The 17,347-nt window shown below is 41.4% G+C and overlaps 1 protein-coding gene across 1 annotated transcript in view; it reads left to right on the top strand.

Annotated features, from left to right (window-relative positions):
- The window catches only part of ATP10A (ATPase phospholipid transporting 10A (putative)), a 117,524-nt gene that overhangs the window by 33,746 nt on the left and 66,431 nt on the right, over nt 1-17,347 (top strand). Inside the window, exon 2 of the mRNA XM_086482204.1 lies at nt 11,087-11,291. Within this exon, the coding sequence (XP_086338330.1) occupies nt 11,087-11,291 (205 nt within the window). The remainder of the gene's footprint in view (nt 1-11,086; nt 11,292-17,347) is intronic.

Here is a 17,347-nt window from a genome sequence, read left to right as displayed (position 1 = left end):
TATTCTTGTCTTGTTTGGGCAAGCAGTGATCCAGAAACGTAATAACAGGCTACGTAACCTGTAAGAGCAGCTAAATGTAGAGAAATTGCCTACATATAGCCTAAGATAAGTCACTATGTTTAAAACTTCAACTGTGCTTTTCAAGTATCAGCCCAAAGTACAAGTTAAGGCCTATTCTCATGCCAGCTACATGGAAGAACTTGGATTCTTCTGAGTTGTAATGCCTTTTACTGCTCCTTCACTCTTGGGCATGTACTGATGCTGGAGATGGATGTTTATGCTTCAGATCAGGGGCTCCCCAGGGATTTATAGATACTGCTTCTTACAAAGTGACTTTGTAGATCTAAATTTAAAATGTCAGACAGTTCTTCCACTCTGACTACCAGTACAAGCACTAGAGAGCACTGCAGCAACCTCCAGCTCTTCTGTGTTTGGTTCAGTTACTGTGATAGAGATGTCTCTTCTGAGAAGTCTCATAGCTCTTGTGTTGATGAAACTGCATGGAGAAATAGCAATAAAGAAAAGATAATAATAGTAAATACTAAAAAAAAGGCTTTAGATAAAAATATTAAATATTAAATAAAGATCGTTATGTTCATATTTCAGGTCCTTAGCTTACCCTTCTGTTCCTCCAGATTAGGAAGAAACTTCTGAGAACCCAGTTACCCCAAAACTGTTGACCTCCTTTCTGCGGAGCCATAGCCAGTTAGGAAGACACAAGTGTGATGGGACACGAGCAGTGGCTCAAAAGCAAAGCATTACCTCACTCCACTGGGAATATGTATTGGGGCATAGGGCAGCCAGTCATACCAGTCAGACAAGGCTCTAAAAGAAGCATACAGCACCTGATCAACAAAAGCTTGGCAGATGATAGTGTGATACATGTTTTGACAACTTTTGAATATTCTGGGGCCTCTTTAATCACAAGTTGGCATTCAAGGTAAGGTCAATGTTTGCGTACAAATCCTGCCAGACCTTTCTTCCAATGTTATCACAAAAGCACACAGATGTGTCCAGTTTGCTTTGCCTGCTAGCCAGCAGGTGTCCATTACTGCCAGGTAAAACTGTCCACTTTGCTGTACCTGCCTGGGGGTGTTTGGTGCAGGCATCTAACTGAATAGGTGTGGGGAAAGACCACAGTTTTAGCTAGGATAGCACCTTAAATCTCCCTTTGTACCTCTCAGTGTCAACAAAGGTGTGCTGAGTGTGCCTGAGTTTGAGGTTTCCCTGTTTATGTAATCTCCATTGAATGCATGTCCTCTGACAGAGAGGAAGGTAATTCCTTAGTAACTCTAGAGTTAAATAAAATTCATTAGAATTGACAGATGAGTACAAGGAAACATGCTTCCAATATCCTTGCAAATGAGTAACCCACATACTACACAGTTTCGCACCTTAGTTTCAGAGTAGAAAGAACTGTTAACATGTTAACATAGTAGCATGCGACTTTGTTTTCTTCTGCAAGATTCTTCCAATAATATTACAGCTAAAAGGGATTTGTTCTACTTCTTTTTAAAATCATTACCAGTTCTTTAAGCAGTTTAGTTTTGTGTGGCACTGGAAGTAGTGAAGTCTGGTGTCCAGGCTAAAGCAAATTTCTGGAATTGCAGCCAGAAGAAATTTAGAGGCAACACCATGCAAAGCATCATTTCAGTTGTTCCGAATGTGAGCATTGCACCCTGGGACCCACTGAGATCTCAGCAGGTATTTGGATAGGTAAATATTTTTCCTGTCCTCAACCTGAACTTTAGATTGTCCAGATGAGAACAGATGAGAACATCCAGATGAGGTGTATGTCATGGATGGATGTTACCCAGACAAGAACAGAAATGGAAGGAGAATGTAAAACTTTATAATTTTCTGGAGGAACTGGAGAAGATTGAACACCTATACTTCAGTTTGAGACATTGATTTTGCCTGTTAAATGTGAAAGTGGTGAATTATTAATGTTCCTTTCACTAATTGTCTTGTTAACATAAAATAGTGAACTATATTAACTTCTAGAGTGCTTCTGTGCGGTGATTAGATAACACATGAGCTTTAGAGCTTTAAAGGAGATGTGTTTGTATGGCACAGTTATCTGGAGAAAAATAGTCTCCCAAACTGAGTGTCAGTGAACAACTCCATGAGGGCTGTGCATGTAATTAGCAGTAAATACCTTTCCTGATAAAAAATCTTTCAACTGTTACACGTTTAGCTAAAAAAACTGGAGTGATTTTTCAAATAAAAACTGTTGCACTTTAGTAGTTCTTTATAAATATCTTTTTGTATATACATAGTGAGTATATTCATGTATTTTTATGGCCGGGGTCAGATAGTCTTGAGATTAAATGAGGCAGGTGTGTAGAACCAGAGGAATGAGAAGGCAAAAAATTTCCATTGAAGTGTCTGAATCTGTTAAAGAATGGGATTTTTGTCGCTAACTCTGCAGAACCATGCTGAATTTGCCTTTTAAGATGTACCATTAAGATACAAAGAGCTCCCTTGGAATGGTCACCCGATTGCACTGGCTTAAATGCGGTGGAAGAGCACCGAATGGAGGATTTAGTCTACTGGATTTATGTATCTAGCTCGCACGTGAATTTTAGGCAATCAGACCGTTTTTGTAAGTGTCCTCAAGCTATTAATTATTGATTTAGAAGACAAGGACTCTGGAAGGCTTCTACATAGAGCTCATGTCTTACCAAAATTTGGCACCTAAGATCTCCCTTGGAAGAATTCCTGCTTTTCTTTCAGTGGGTTCCTTTCAGGCAGAGGATTGTTTCTTCCTCCGTGTTTGCAAAGCACCAAGCTCAGCTGAATCTTTTTGCAGTGGCTTGGAACAGCACTGTGATGTAAAAATTCAATTGTGTTTGGTGATGCTCAGAAGACGACATCTGAAGACGGCCACTTGTTGCATTACTTTGTTTAGAAGAGAAGTTCTCATACCTCAAACTATTGAAAGCTTTGTGGGTTTAGTATGGAGGTGACTGACTTGTGGGTTTTAATGTCTGTAGCACTGGGTGCAAATTACATCCAGACTGTTCTTCCACTTCTTCCACCTCCTTGTGTGATACCCTTTTAGGAAGCCTCAATACCAACCATTACCTATCCATCCTGCTAAGGGTAAGCAACGGATAATCTTCTTTCCCATTATATTTGTTTACTGGAAGAGTGACAGGAGTTCGTTAGCATTTTTGGCAGTAAACATAAGAATGTCAAGAATCATACCACTTAAAAAAAATTAGTACTGAATGTCTCTCTGAAACAGTCTTAGAGTTTTAAAATCAAGTTCTGGAGGACAGCTTTTTCTTTCTGCAGTTTGTGTAAAGTTCCATTACATGTTCTGCTTCTATGTTTCATGGTGTTATCGCAACAACAAGTTTCTTGGCTGAAAAATAATTTTTTCTGGGTAGCAAATGTTTCATTATAATGAACAATAGTGAGGTTTCTTTCAACATGAGGTATAATGGAGATAATACTGCCAAGAGAAGTTAAATTATTACTTCCACGTTATAAACCTGAATCACTGAGGTTTTCTGGGTGCATTTTTCTTCATAGCAAGTTTGACTTGTAACAGAAAAATTAGCAGTTTTCGGAAAGTGTGAATTTACTAAAAGGCGCCTTTATGCCTCATCATTGCTATACACGCACATTTGCTTCTAGCAACTATGACATGCATTTGCACTTGCTAATCCTCAAAAAAAAGAAAACAAGAATATTTTAAGTCCATGAAAACAAGAAAACTTTGAAGTGCCCTCAAAATAATGTGAAGATTAAGTGATCTATTTAGAAACTTCGGTCATGGGGAGATTTTGTTCTCTTCAATGTTTCTCAAGAAAACACTCTGTTAATCTGTTTTGTCTGATTAATATCAGATTCAGAGCTTTTTCATGATTCGTTTTCATAGAAACAGATGTTATCATTTGTGGTGGAATGGAGACATATTCTGGGCATTATGTAGCCTCCTTTGGCATTCACTTATGCTACATGTTTTTCCCTCATTCTGCCACAACATTGTAATTGTACCCAAATGATTCTCAGCACGTTTCCATAGATGCTTAGCGTCTTCAGACTTTGTGTAATATATGCCTTGGTCTCATAGCTGTTGTTTTTAAACTCTGAGATCTGCTACACCTGTAGTTTTCAAATCACAATTAGTACTGGTTGTAACGCAGCAGTTTTGTGCACATTTCAGTGCTGTCCACCAGCTCTGCTTTTGGAGCCTGTGATGAATTATGCAAAATCACTACTTGCCACCGAAGTGTTAATAGAACGCTGTGGTCTCAGTTAGTGTGGACCCTCTCCACATCTGCAGGAGTGTCCAGAGGAGAGGCGAGGGCTCCAGCCCAGGTGAGGGAAAAAACAGACAATTTGGGAAAACTGTGAACATGAAGGACCTGTTGAGAAACAGCTAGATGCTGGCACCTCCCTAAAGATAGTTTGGCCTGATGTGACACTTCTGTGTTTACATTGCAGTTTGAGGTTCTCCTTCTGGAGTTGCTGCTCTGCCTGGGCCCTGCCAATTAGCCTCACGTTTTTTTAGTTAGCTTGGTCCTAACCAGGAGACTTGTCACAGCACTTGTAAGCCAACTGATTTGAACATGTTTTAAGTCACTGGGGGAAGAGATGTACCTGATCGATTGTTTTGCACTAACCCACTTGTATTCTGCCTCTTCGTATAGAAAGAAAGGAGCTGGCTGACATCAAGAACAGCTCCAAAGTATGCCTTGTACATACACAACAACTCTTTGACCTGCCTTTTGTGAGGGCTTTTCCTCTTCCACAGACTTAATTTCTTGCTGTGTATGTTTTAAAGCCTACTGGTTCAGTGACCAGCCTCAGCTGGCAGGGAAGGCAAAGGAGTCTGATTTCTTTTGAAGTGAGGACGATTGTTACTTCAAAAGCAGGTCAGCGGATGGGCTTGGACTGGGAAACAAAATTTCATTTGGATGTTTTGAGAGGCTTAAAAACCTCTGGGTTGCAGCCGCAATCTGTGTAGGAAATGGTATGCTGTGTAAGCCAGACTGAACAGACTGAACACCCCAAAAGGTACAAGACAACATCCTTTATCTTTTACTAAATGTATTTTACAAGATGAATATAGGGGCCTATGTTGGGACTAAACTAGGGCAGTGTTATGTAGAAGCACAGGTGCCCCAACCACTCACTGGAATTGGTGGAGCAAATCTGCATCAGCCATTCCCCCTCATTAGCTATAGTTTTTGTCAGTGGTGGAGTATAGGAAGTAAGAAATTATTAGCAAGTAGTCCCATCTTCTCAATTTAATGTATAAGATTTCTAGTATGCAGGCCTTGCACAAGTGGAACAGAATACAGCTGCATGGCCTTCACATTTCCTTTACCAAGTATTGCTTGTGATATTTTCCCCAGACTTTAAAAAAACAGAGAGAGGAGAGGGAAGATTCTTTGTAAATTTTATGTGTGTGTAGTTTTGTTATCTTCCTTTAAGTCACTTTGGATAATTCCTTATTTTACCAAAACAGTTAAAAGCTATTCAAAAGAAGGAAACAATTATTTTTTAAATGTTTGAATAGAGACAGTTTGAAATTTTCAGCCTTTCATAGATATAAACTGATGTCTACATGGCTAGAAAAGCAAAATTACAAGGCATGATCTTTATCAGCTTATGCTGCGAAGAAGGCCAGAAGAGGGAAAAGAATGGTGGAAATGAAAATTTATTTTCTGAGTTTCTGTGTTTCTAAATTTAAAAGTGACATTTAAAGAAAAAAATAATCAATATTTTTCATTTTGTTTAGTTTTTGCTGCTAACCAAAGCCAGTCTCAAATTTGGCACAAACCTGCAGAGTATTCTCCTTCAAAACAGAGCATGGGCCAAATATATGCAGTAGGTAGACTAACACAAATTTTTAATAGCCATTAAAATAATTTTCTCTATGTTCATACACTTGAAAGGATGTTGCAGACTTTCCTTTGTATGTTCAAAAGTGGATATGCTGGGATAATTGCACTTCACTGTTGCAAAAGCACATTAACCTCTAGAAGAGTTTGACTCCTGCCAGGGCCACATTTGCTGTTGGCTAACAACAATGTTGGAGTCGATTCAGCTGGGCCGGCTGACTTTTTAGCCATGCATCTTTAGATTTCAAGCAATGTCTCTACCTATAAAGATATGCCCGGAAAAGTGATACACTGGCAAGTTCTCCTTCTGATTGTGGCAGAAAGGATCATGAAGATTTACGTAACTATGGGTTTAAACCACAGCTGACAGATACATTCTTTGCATGCAAATGTGTTGATAAAGAATAGGTTGTGTGCAGGAGGATAGACATTTTTAATATATGAGCCCAACACACCAGTAGCTGGGCATAGCTGTCTGAAATTAAGAGTTCATCATGGTGATTTAACTAGAGAGTAACAACAGTACCTATCTATTCCTTTTGCAGAAGAAGTAGTTCATGATGGCATATTGATTTGGAAGACTTTTCTCTAACTCTCCAGGTTTGAAAGATAAGGATTAGGATCTCTGACCTCTTTCTGTGGTTCACCATGATTTGCAGCTTTTGTTTCTAGCAGCATCAACCTGAAGTTTATTATAAGTACTAAAATGTATCTCCAGGCTTGTGATAAGTGAAGGCAGGTAGAAGTAAAATTGTGAAGTGTTAGTTTCTGGGCTAAACATCCGTGTCAAGGTTTCCTGTGACCGTGGGAGGGGCTGGACCCACTAACCGAGATGCTGCCTCCCAGTCCTGTGTTCCTGCCAGAATTCTTTGAGCCCTTCAACAAAATACTCCAGGAGGTTGGATGATGTTTACTTAATCTTGCCAAAAGCTTTTGTTGAAGAGACCCTTGAAAGCAGTGCCTGAAGCCCTGTGCTGAGACTGTAGAGGACTGTCATCAACCACACAGTAGCAATGGAGTCAGGACAAAGCAAGAATAAATGGCAAGGTCTCAGAGAAATAGCCGAAGGCATCTGTGTTTGATAACATTAATTTCTCAGCTGGGTAATTATGAAAAGAAAGACAGCAAAATTTTCAGTTGATTTTAGGACATTAAGGACAAGAGACAGGAAGGTCTTTCAGAAGCACCTAGAAGGTAAATGGACAGACAGGACCCTGCCAGGAAAAATCTATTGGTTAAGTATCATAGAATCATAGAATTGATGGAATGGTTTGGGCTGGAAGGGACCCCCAAAGGCCATCTAGTCCAACACCCCTGCAGTGAGCAGGGACATCTTTAGCTAGAGCAGGTTGCTCAGAGCCCCATCCAACCTGACCTGGAATGTTTCCAGGGATGGGGCTTTGATCCCTTCTCTGGGCAGCCTGTTCCAGTGTTTTGTGAAAGATTTTTTCCTTGCATCTAGTCTGAATCTACCCTCATTTAGTTTAATAACAATAGTTCTGGGCTGCAAGTGCACATTGCGGGCTCATGTCCAGCTTTTCATCCACTATGTGAGTAACAAGTACCCACATTGCTACATTTTTTTTTATGTTCTGTAAGAGTGCATAGGGTGCGTTCTCCATTACCTAAATGCCTGCAGGTGCAAGTAGGTGGTCCCTGCGATCTGGTGTTCATTCCAGTCCTGTGTGTCGAACGGTTGGTATTCTCCAAGTCTGGCCATTACTGTGAAGAGTGCAGCTGAAGAATCTGCTTAAATGGTGTGTTTGCTCTGAAGTTCAAAAGTGTACTGAACCGTTTGAAAACACCACCAAACACGTAATGATGCACATAAGCTCACCCGTGGTTATACTTTTAATTCAGGTTTTCTGTCACAGCAGGCCAATGCAATGTACATCATTAGAGATGTGAAAGAGGCCCCTTCTAAAGAGGGACTGAAAGAATAGTGTCTGTGAGGACACACTGAGGTAAAACTGCTCAAATCCCTGAACATTTAAATAAAATTTAAATCAAACATTCATGCATGCCATACCTTACAAACACAAAGGAGGGCTTAAATTTTAAATACAGCTTGTCTCTTATGTGAAATCTGGGATTCCTAACCCTCTGTATCATATAACTTCCACAGTTTACTGGCACAATATAACAGCAAGAATAAACTCTTAGTAGGTGATGTAAAACTTGGATGACAAAGTCCTGTCTGCAGAAATCAATGGCAAAATTGTAACTGTATCAACAGGACCACTTGATGTGTTTGTACTGGCTAGAGGTATGACAGTTGTCTCAAGGTAAGCTAACTTGTGTGTTCAGAAGAGTAGGCTGAGCATGTTAAAGGAATGCTCCTAAAGGACTGATGCATTACAGTGCATCTAATATCTGAACCGCTCCATCTGAAGGCAGTATTCGTTCCATAGTCTACAGAGAAGACTTGCACTGACTACTCACTGGCTGCAATGAGACAAGTCTGAGTTCAGAGCTGTTCTAGAAAACATGGAGCAACCCTGGCTATAGAGGATTAGGAAGTCATTTGCCGTGCAGACAGTAATTTTCCATCCACTACTGGCCCTTGTTATCAGAGAGCTGATCAAGTGGAATACTGGGCCAAATTGTTCCCATGTGTCTGATGAAGGGGGCTCTGCCCCAGGGCCCTGGTGCATGTGCAGGAGGTCTTACATTCATAGATTCGCTGAATCACAGAATGCTTTGGGTTGGAAGACACCTTTAAAGATCACCTAGTCCAGCCCATCTTTGATGGGTAGGGACATCCTTCACTACATCAGGTTGCCCAAAGCCCCATCCAACCTTGAACACTGCCAGGGAGGGGGCAGCCACAACTTCTCTGGACAACCTGCTCCAGTGTCTCACCACCCTCACAGTGAAGAGCTTTTTCCTAATATCTAATCTAAATCTCCCCTCTTTCAATTTGAAACTGTTATCCCTCATCCTATCACTACACACCCTGGTAAGGAGTCTCTCTGTCTTTCTTATAAGCCCCCTTTATATATTGAAAGGCTGCTATAAGGTCTTCCTGCAGCCTTCTCTTCTGCAGGCTGAACAACTTCAATTATCCAGCAGAGCCATTTGGCCTTCTGTTGCTCGATATCCACCCTTCCTGCCACCGTGTATATAGTTGTGTCAGTTGCTAAGCATGTGAGAGATGAGGAAATGCTAAAATAGCAATACTTTTTGAACAATAGAAGTTAAATAAAAAAATTGTAGTGCTTATAGCATATTATGGGGCTACTTCCTATTTTTAGCCTGATCATACTTCTATACTGCTACTCATTGTATATGCATTTGAACATCACCCAGTTTCACAGTTAAATTAAAAAGGATGAAGAGCAATGGCCACGTGTGAAGGAATTTGGAATTACAGATTGCATGGCTAAGAAACCCTTCAGACCTGTGGTGCGGTGATTTGTACTATGTTATGGCACATTGGCTTCCAAAGCGACTCATACTCATTAGCAGGAACAGTTAAATACTGGGTTTGGCCTGAGTGTGAAGGGAATGGGTAATTTCAGCATCTGGTATATATATTACCTGCCTTTGTTAGACTATCATGTTTTACACTTGGCTCTTAGTAATCCTTTTCAGGCTTTATCAAAGTAGAAATCACAGCCATAGTTTTCATTCCTCCTTTTATAAACTGGATGTTAGGAAAGGACAATGAAGAAATTCTGGGAGGTAAAACCTGATCTGATACGTCCTTGTTGTGGTACCTGAAACATTATTGTTCAGGATTTAGGCTAAATACATGAATAAAAGCCAATTAAGTTACTAATTCCTGTAATACCAGTGAAGGCATGAAAAGGATGAGTTAGGCATGGCATGACTATCAGTAACTCCAAAGTAACAACATTGGCAGGACTTGCATGTTTCCACATGGTTACAAATCTATTCACGTTACTGCTGAAACTGATGTATTTTAAGAAAATATACTTTAAAGAACATAAAATAGCTGCCACCACTCCCCACCCCCCATCAGAATCCCATTCTGCCAGTTGAAGTGCTATCACAGGAGACTGTCTCTGGTGACAGTGACAGTGCCAGCACTGACAGCCATCTCGGTGCTCATGTGGCAAAAGGCTTTCTGACAGCTTAGAAAAATGTCAGAATAGCAGCTTCCCTTTTTCGGGAGATATTTTACCAGGTTAATATTGTGGCTGTTTTGAAATGAATTTCTTTCAAAAACACAACAGAAGAAAGCAATTTACACAAATGCCAAGAAAGCATGTGAGTCTATGCGTGTCATGAGAATAAAACCTTAAATTTTAGCTGGAATTAGTGAAGCAATCACCTGTTCCTTTTTCCTCTTGCTCACAAGAAAAATATTAAAAAATAAAAAAATAACAAACTAGCATCACCTTCAAAACTGGAGATGTTTAGTGGCTGTGTCTAAATGAACAACATACACATCAGTGTTTCAGGTGGCTAAGTCTTTGAATTGACAAAGCAATTACACTCCAAAATAAAAGGTTCACTGTAACTAAGCAGAAATCAGCTACGTAACAGACGGTGCTATGGCTAGGATGGAAATGCTGCAGAAATATTTAAAAGAAGTGACAGCGTCCTTTCACAGTAGAGCAGTCGAGACTGCATTTTTCCACATGACATGTCCTTGTAATTCTAGGTTTTGTGATGAATAGTGGAAATTCCTTTCAGTTAAGGATTTTTGGCTCCTCTGTCCAAATATCACATGCAGGATTATACAAAGTTAGTCCCTGTTGGAAAGAGGGAAAAAAGGGAAGCTATCTGAGGGTGTATCAGAGGGTGGTACATGATGGAGGGCATTTAGGAGCTGTGCCAAGCAGGTGTCCTGTTCTCAGTTCCCCCCTTGCCCTGAAAGTGACTCCTTTTCACCGAGTACAAACAGCAGCCACCTCCCCTTCATGAGGTCAGATGGATGACTCGGAGCGTGGAGAGAGGGAGAGGAAAGTGCGTGAAGCTCCTGCTTACCCTGCTTAGTCAGGCCTAATATCAAGATGTTGTCCTCTGGGCCTCAAAAGGGTGTCTTGGAAACTTAGATCTGGTTCTAAGTCAGTGGGAAGTGGCCTCCTGGCGCTCTGCATTGCCTTTTCCCAGCGTAACTTGAGAGTACCTGAGGACCTTCCAAAGGCATTGTATGCCTGTTACAAATCAAACCAGATCCTACCGGAAGCACCGCATTCTGTGCATGTTTTTTATGTATGTCCTGTAAATGTCTTTTTTTTTTTTTTTTTTTCCAGAAACGAGAAGAAATATATAAGCAGATACTGGAAAGAAGTGAAAGTTGGAGACTTTGTGCAGCTTCGCTGTAATGAAATTATACCTGCTGACATATTGCTGCTCTCCTCAAGTGATCCCGATGGGCTGTGCCATATAGAAACAGCTAACCTGGATGGTGAAACTAACCTAAAACAAAGACAGGTGGTGAGGAGGTTCTTAGAGCTGGTAAGTCATCATTCCTAACTCTCATTTAAGATAAGAATTTGTTTCAGGTAAGTAAACTGTTCACCAATCCACTCCACACCAGCTAAATCTGCTTGTTCTAGTAGTGCTAATGAATCACTGTTATGGTTGTTATTAAAATACTAGCACTTGCCAACAGCTGACCTCATCATAGTATCAGAAGTTTTACCATAATTTTTCCCTGAATTTGAATAGGAATTATTTGGGGCAATTGTGTGCGGTTGGAAAATGTTGGGGGGTTTTAATGGCTTCTATTGTAGCTTGATTTTTGAAAACACATTTTAACTGCCCAGTGAGAATATATTTAAATATAAACAACTACTTTTCCTGCCTGCAAACCAGATCAGTTTCAATTAGGAATTTTGCCTGAAACTCTGTGTTACAGAATATCCCTCCAGCACTTCAAGCATTAAATCCTGTAAGATTTAAATGGACAGCATGCATGGATTCTGGAGGTGTTTGTGGTGAAGAACTATTTTATTGCTCTTTCGCTGTGCTTCTCTCTCCCCAACAACACCATTTTAAAACAAAACAAAATCCAGATCAGTTACTGTCAGCAGTATTAGAGGAAATTACCTGAAGTTTTACTCACTTTAATACTCTTACTGAAACACTATTTATTTTTATGCTCTCCTCTCCTATCCCTCTTGCCAGCTAACCCTAGTTTCCTGTATTTTGTCAGGAAAAAAATAAATTCTTTTCTAGAACTCAGCTACATTTTTTTTCCCGGTAGTTTTTCTCATTTGAGAGATTTTGCAAACAATGGGAGCCACTGCCCTTACCACTGTCATGAAAGGTAACTACGGAAGTCTATAGCCATACTGAAGTAGATCAGCATTAATGAAGTTTCAATCCAACCAGTAGGATAAAAATCAATGTGCCTTCCAAATAATTCTTTATGGTAGAAAGAGCCTTTCTCTGAATAGCTTGTAAAAATGTGAGGTAAAGACTTGTTTAATCATGAGTGATTTCCACATAGAATTTAGACATGACACGGCAGCTACCGCCACGGCAAGAAGCTTAGTCAGTTACAGGCCAAATGTTTCAAAAACTCTGATTGTTTCAAAGAAGCTAATTGAATTGCTTCTCAAACATCCCATCCTGTTCCCACTGAGAGGAAATTTCTCCCAGTGGGTAGAGCTCCAGGGAGGTACTCAGATGATGTATCCAAGTTCTCTGACAGTGAGGACTTCCTACGTGACCGCAGGCACGTTGTGTAGGACAAAAAATGTAGATTGCAGATAGGCTACTGAATACAGGGATGCTTTCGTGTTTGTAGGTACAGTTATAAGCTAAGGGCATTCCCCAATGCTATCTCAAAGGAAGACCTGAGAAGGCACCAGTTCCTTCACTCATCAACAGCAGATGTTTGGGTTTCTGTCATCCAAGACCATCTGACACACAGCGGGAGATGTTGGTAAACACAGTGAAAGGAATTGATGTGTCCAAGTACAGACCATCGCAAGACTGACTTTCAAGAGTCCAGCTGCCCGGAGGAGTCCCTTACACTGCATCAGGATCCCCAGCTTCCTGGCAGCAGAGTTGCAATTCATCATTAGAAGTATGATTCCTGGAAGCTGGCAGGCTGAGAGGGGCCCTGCCGACCCTACAGAATCCCCTGCTCCTGGGAGCTGTGATGCCTAGATGTGTGCCTGAGCCGTCAGTTGTGGAGTCACTCTTCTGTCTAACCAGCAAACACATGCATGCATTAATACAGTAGGAAAACTGGGAGGGGGTACCCCTACAATCTCATGTTTGGCATATTCGCTGAGGTTTAAATTGCTGATCCAAACCAACAAGCAGCTGAAGACTTCAAGTCTGGGTTTTGTACAGTTTGGCAAGAGCTGTAACCTTCAGACTGTTGTGTGGACGTGAGTGTCAGTGCCATTTCCTCCTCAAATAGGTTAAAGGTTATCGGAGATGGAATTGGGCCCTGTTAGGGAAGAAGGCTGAGGAAACTGTGCCTACCTAGGGAAGCAAAGCTGGGTTTATGTGCCAAGCAGCTTAGCACATCAGGGTATATGTGGCATGGCTTGCTCAGCACACCCTGCTTTACTGAGGAAATATATAGATACTTAAAGTCATCTTTGTAGACACCTAATGCACTTTGCGTTTCCAGCCCATTCTCCTTTCATATCTTAGTTCTCTGTATTATAAGATGATGATGGAATATTCCTATCTCAAAAGTGCTCCAAAATATGTGGATAAATAATTTTTAAAAGTAAATTTTAGATCACAAGATGCCTAGCTGCAATAGCAGTGAGGTCCATAATAAATTGTCAGGAGTTAAAACTGGGGTCAATGACAGAAGGCTCATTCATTCCAATGAAAACAGGACTGGGCCCCAAGAAGTCAAGTATTGAAAGAGAGCTTGTAAGAAAACCACATGTGACTACGTCCCCTCCCTTAAAATAGCTGAGAAAGCAGGAAATATCCAAGCCTGGGTTCCTGTGTCAACTAAGTTGTAGGCAAAGTGCACACCTGCAAGTACCAAGTCTTCAGCAGCTGCAGCATCACAAGGCCTCTCTGTAACAGCATCTCATAAGTTATCTGGCAGAATACTTGCCATCCTCATTAAACTCCTGGCCAAAACCTGTCTGAGCACACTGTTATTTCATGCAGCAGCATTAGCTTCCTCACCCCATACTAGTAGGGATAGATTCTTGAAAGTGTTGCCCTGGTGAGAGACAGTCAGCAGTGGGATAGACAGAGCTGCTTGGCGATTGTTGAATGAATTCATAGGCCCACAGCCATGTATCATGGAATCATGGAGTGAAGTTCGGTTCCTATCTGGGTATATCTTAAGTTGCCACAACTGGAGAGAGCTTATTGTTAGATTTCTCTCCAGTTTCGGGCCCCTCTCTACAAGAAGGACATTGAGGTACTGGAGAGGGTACAGAGGCGGGCTACCAAGCCAGTAAAGGATTTGGAGCGTGTCTCATATGAGGAACGACTGAGGGATCTGGGGCTGTTTAGCCTGGAGAAGAGAAGGCTGAGGGGAGACCTTATCGTTCTCTACAACTACCTGAAAGGAGGTTGTAGCGACGCAGGGGTCAGTCTATTTGTCCCTAGTCTGTCCCTAGTAGACCCTAAGGTCTACTTGTCCCTAGTAACAAGCAATAGAGCAAGGAGAAATGGCTTTAAGCTGCACCAGGGGAGGGTTAGGCTGGATATTAGGAAGAATTTCTTTACTGAAAGGGTTGTCAAGTGTTGGAACAGGCTGCCCAGGGAGGTGGTGGGGTCACCATCCCTGGAGGTGTTTAAGAGACGGGTAGGTGTTGTACTTAGGGACATGGTTTAGTGGTGTTGGTAGAGCTAGGACAAAGGTTGGACTCAATGATCTTGAAGGTCTCTTCCAACCAAAACTGTTCTATGATTCTATGATCTCATAAAATACTTTGGAAGACCAAAATTTTCTTGCACCAAATGCTGACCACTCTTTTACCAAGCCTCAGAGAAGTTTGTTTCTAAATATCTTACAGGACCCACATCCCAACCTGTCCATGCATTGGACAAGAATGCTTGTTTGGTTTTATATTACTATCGTACTCGGCAGAACAACTCTCAGTTAATGTTTATAACTTTGTGTCATTCTGCAGCCCTCTTGTTCAAGCAGGAAAACAAACAAATAGATTATGTAGTCCTGACCCTCTCTTTCCCACACTGCTAAACTCTTCCCCCACCCCCCTTACAGAATGACGTTCTTGGTCATGTGGTTTATCATAGGACAAGAAACACAGATTTTTTGGAAGCTTCTTCTTAAAATATCAGCTGCCCATAGCTGTCTTTGAATAATATCTCTGTAGCAGTATCTCAAGCACTTAAAAGAAGCTGTGTTACAAAGCTTGGCATTTCTGTGTTTCTTGTATGAACTAAGTGGTAAGTTCCAAGCATGTGTCTGTGAAGCAGATCAATGAAGGGATAGCTATTTCTATGCCTGCCACTCTGCTGGAGATGGGAAAGGAGCAGGGCTGGGGGTAGGAACTGTTGTTTTAAGCCAGTTTTATGTTTTCCTAATTTTGTCCCTGCCCTGTGGCCACCCATGCAATTTACAGTCCCACAGGTCTGCGCCGAGCTGCTTCCCATAGAGAGCCTGGTTGCCAATTTGGAGTTGCTGAAGTGGGGTGTGCGCTGGGCAGTCCTCTTGCAACCGCAGCACTCCATCCAAACGCCTTCTCCAGAGGCCCAGCACTGTTGTGTTGGGTAAAGCTGTCCTCTGGAAGGGCAGCCGTTCTGCCAGCATGCTTTGAAGGGTCTTTATGTGTCTTTTTTTCAGCATTAACAGCATATAAGGACCATAGTCTCAGAGAGTAAAAGGTTTTACAGTTTCCCTCTTCCAAACCTTTGTTCAGAAAAGTACCAGTCTGATCTCTTTTTAGCCCAACCCTTGAAGCAGCAATAAGCAATTATAGAAGCAGTTCTGTATCCTTGTCTCCAGTGCTTTACAGGCATTATTATACTCTAAACATAGGCTCAGAAGATCCAAGATCAGCGTTTGTGGGCTTGGATTGAACCTCTCTGCTTGTGAATTCCAAGAAACTGTTTTCCTTTATAGTGCAAGTGACTAGAAATATTGCTTATTTTAGTGCTGCTTTCATTTGTCTGAGTAATTTATAGTAGACCGGGAACATGCTGCTTCTTAGCTTTGCGTGTTTGTTAACGAATGTGATCTATCTGACACAAATCTGTACTTTCTGTACGTGATTCTACAATCTATCAATAGACAAGCTGTGAGAAGTCACTGACGTATTCCTCTGTGGCTTGTACATCTGAAGACACCAGTTTTAATGTATACCTTGTTGTTGTACACTCAAAACAGTCAGTCAAGAAAAAAAGAAATCACTCAGTGTTAGGTTAAAAAAAAAAAAAGGAAACAGGAGATTTTTCAAAGGCCTTGACATTTTTTCCTCCGAGACTTTAAGTACTGTGGTCTTGTTATCCAGCTGCTGCAGCGACAGGATGTGCTAGAAATGTTTAAAATAGTCAGAAATGTACTTCTGCATGCTCAAGTCAAAAGGATAGTGGACTGTCTTCACACTGAACCACGGATCAGATCCATGTGTGCAGCATGACACGCTGGCGACTGCAGCTAGGAGAAAGCACCATGCTAAGTCCGACTGTGAGTGATCTAACAGTGTTAGGAGTGACCAATAAGCATCTCTTGGAAAAAATGAGTGTTTCTTGGTATTTCACCAGTTTCCATCTAATTTCTAACCCACCCTCACTGTTGCCGAGTCACAGCAGCCATTTCTGGTCCGATGGATCTAATAGGAGACACAGTAGGCAGGAGGAATCAATGTGTTTTCTGTGCTACTCTGCAGGCTGCTGTGCCACCACACCCTCCGCAGTTGCTTATGGAATGTTTTCCGTCCATCTGAGACGTCGTGTCAGCCACTTTTCAGAGAGTGGATAAGCAGATACAGCTTGGGCCGTGAGAGCTCAAAACTCCCTTTCAGGTTTCATAAACTTGATTTAGGATATTTTGGTAGTATGAATCTAGACTCATGAAAAGCATTTACATTTTCTTGCTCCACTGTTTTTACTCAGTATGGCTTTTAACAAAATCCACAAAGACTCACTGTGGATTCGGGAGCAGCTTATGGTTTATTAACCACTGGCCGTGTCCTGGATGTTTATGTGGAAAGCTTCAGTTCATCTGAAAGCCAAGCTGAAAGCTAAGCTAAATCTAGTAGCTGCCATCCCCTGCGAGAAGGTGCATGTATCTCTCTGAGAGCTGGTGGGGGTAGGGGATGCATTTTTCTTTTCCTCTCATTTTCTCCTGAGAGTAGACCTTTGTTCAAAACAAGCTTGTAGTAGCATGATTAAACAGGTTTAGCTAAGCCTTGCAGATGACTTTGTGGCTGCTTATTTACTTTGTCTAAAAAGCACATCTGAATTTGGTGTCTGCCGTGTTTGGGAGGGTTCATTTGCATGCAGACTAGCACCAAAATAACTCATCAGTCTGATTTCCTCACAAGTCAGTATGTGAACCCTTCTGGAATATGTATAAACTCAGAGCCTGTGCGTACTGCAGGCAT

Source organism: Leptosomus discolor, chromosome 1 (genome assembly GCF_034619465.1).
Source record: "Leptosomus discolor isolate bLepDis1 chromosome 1, bLepDis1.hap2, whole genome shotgun sequence".
Classification (NCBI taxonomy): domain Eukaryota; kingdom Metazoa; phylum Chordata; class Aves; order Leptosomiformes; family Leptosomidae; genus Leptosomus; species Leptosomus discolor.
The sequence above is the reverse complement of the archived record's forward strand: the minus strand, read 5'-3'. Positions and strand labels throughout refer to the sequence as shown.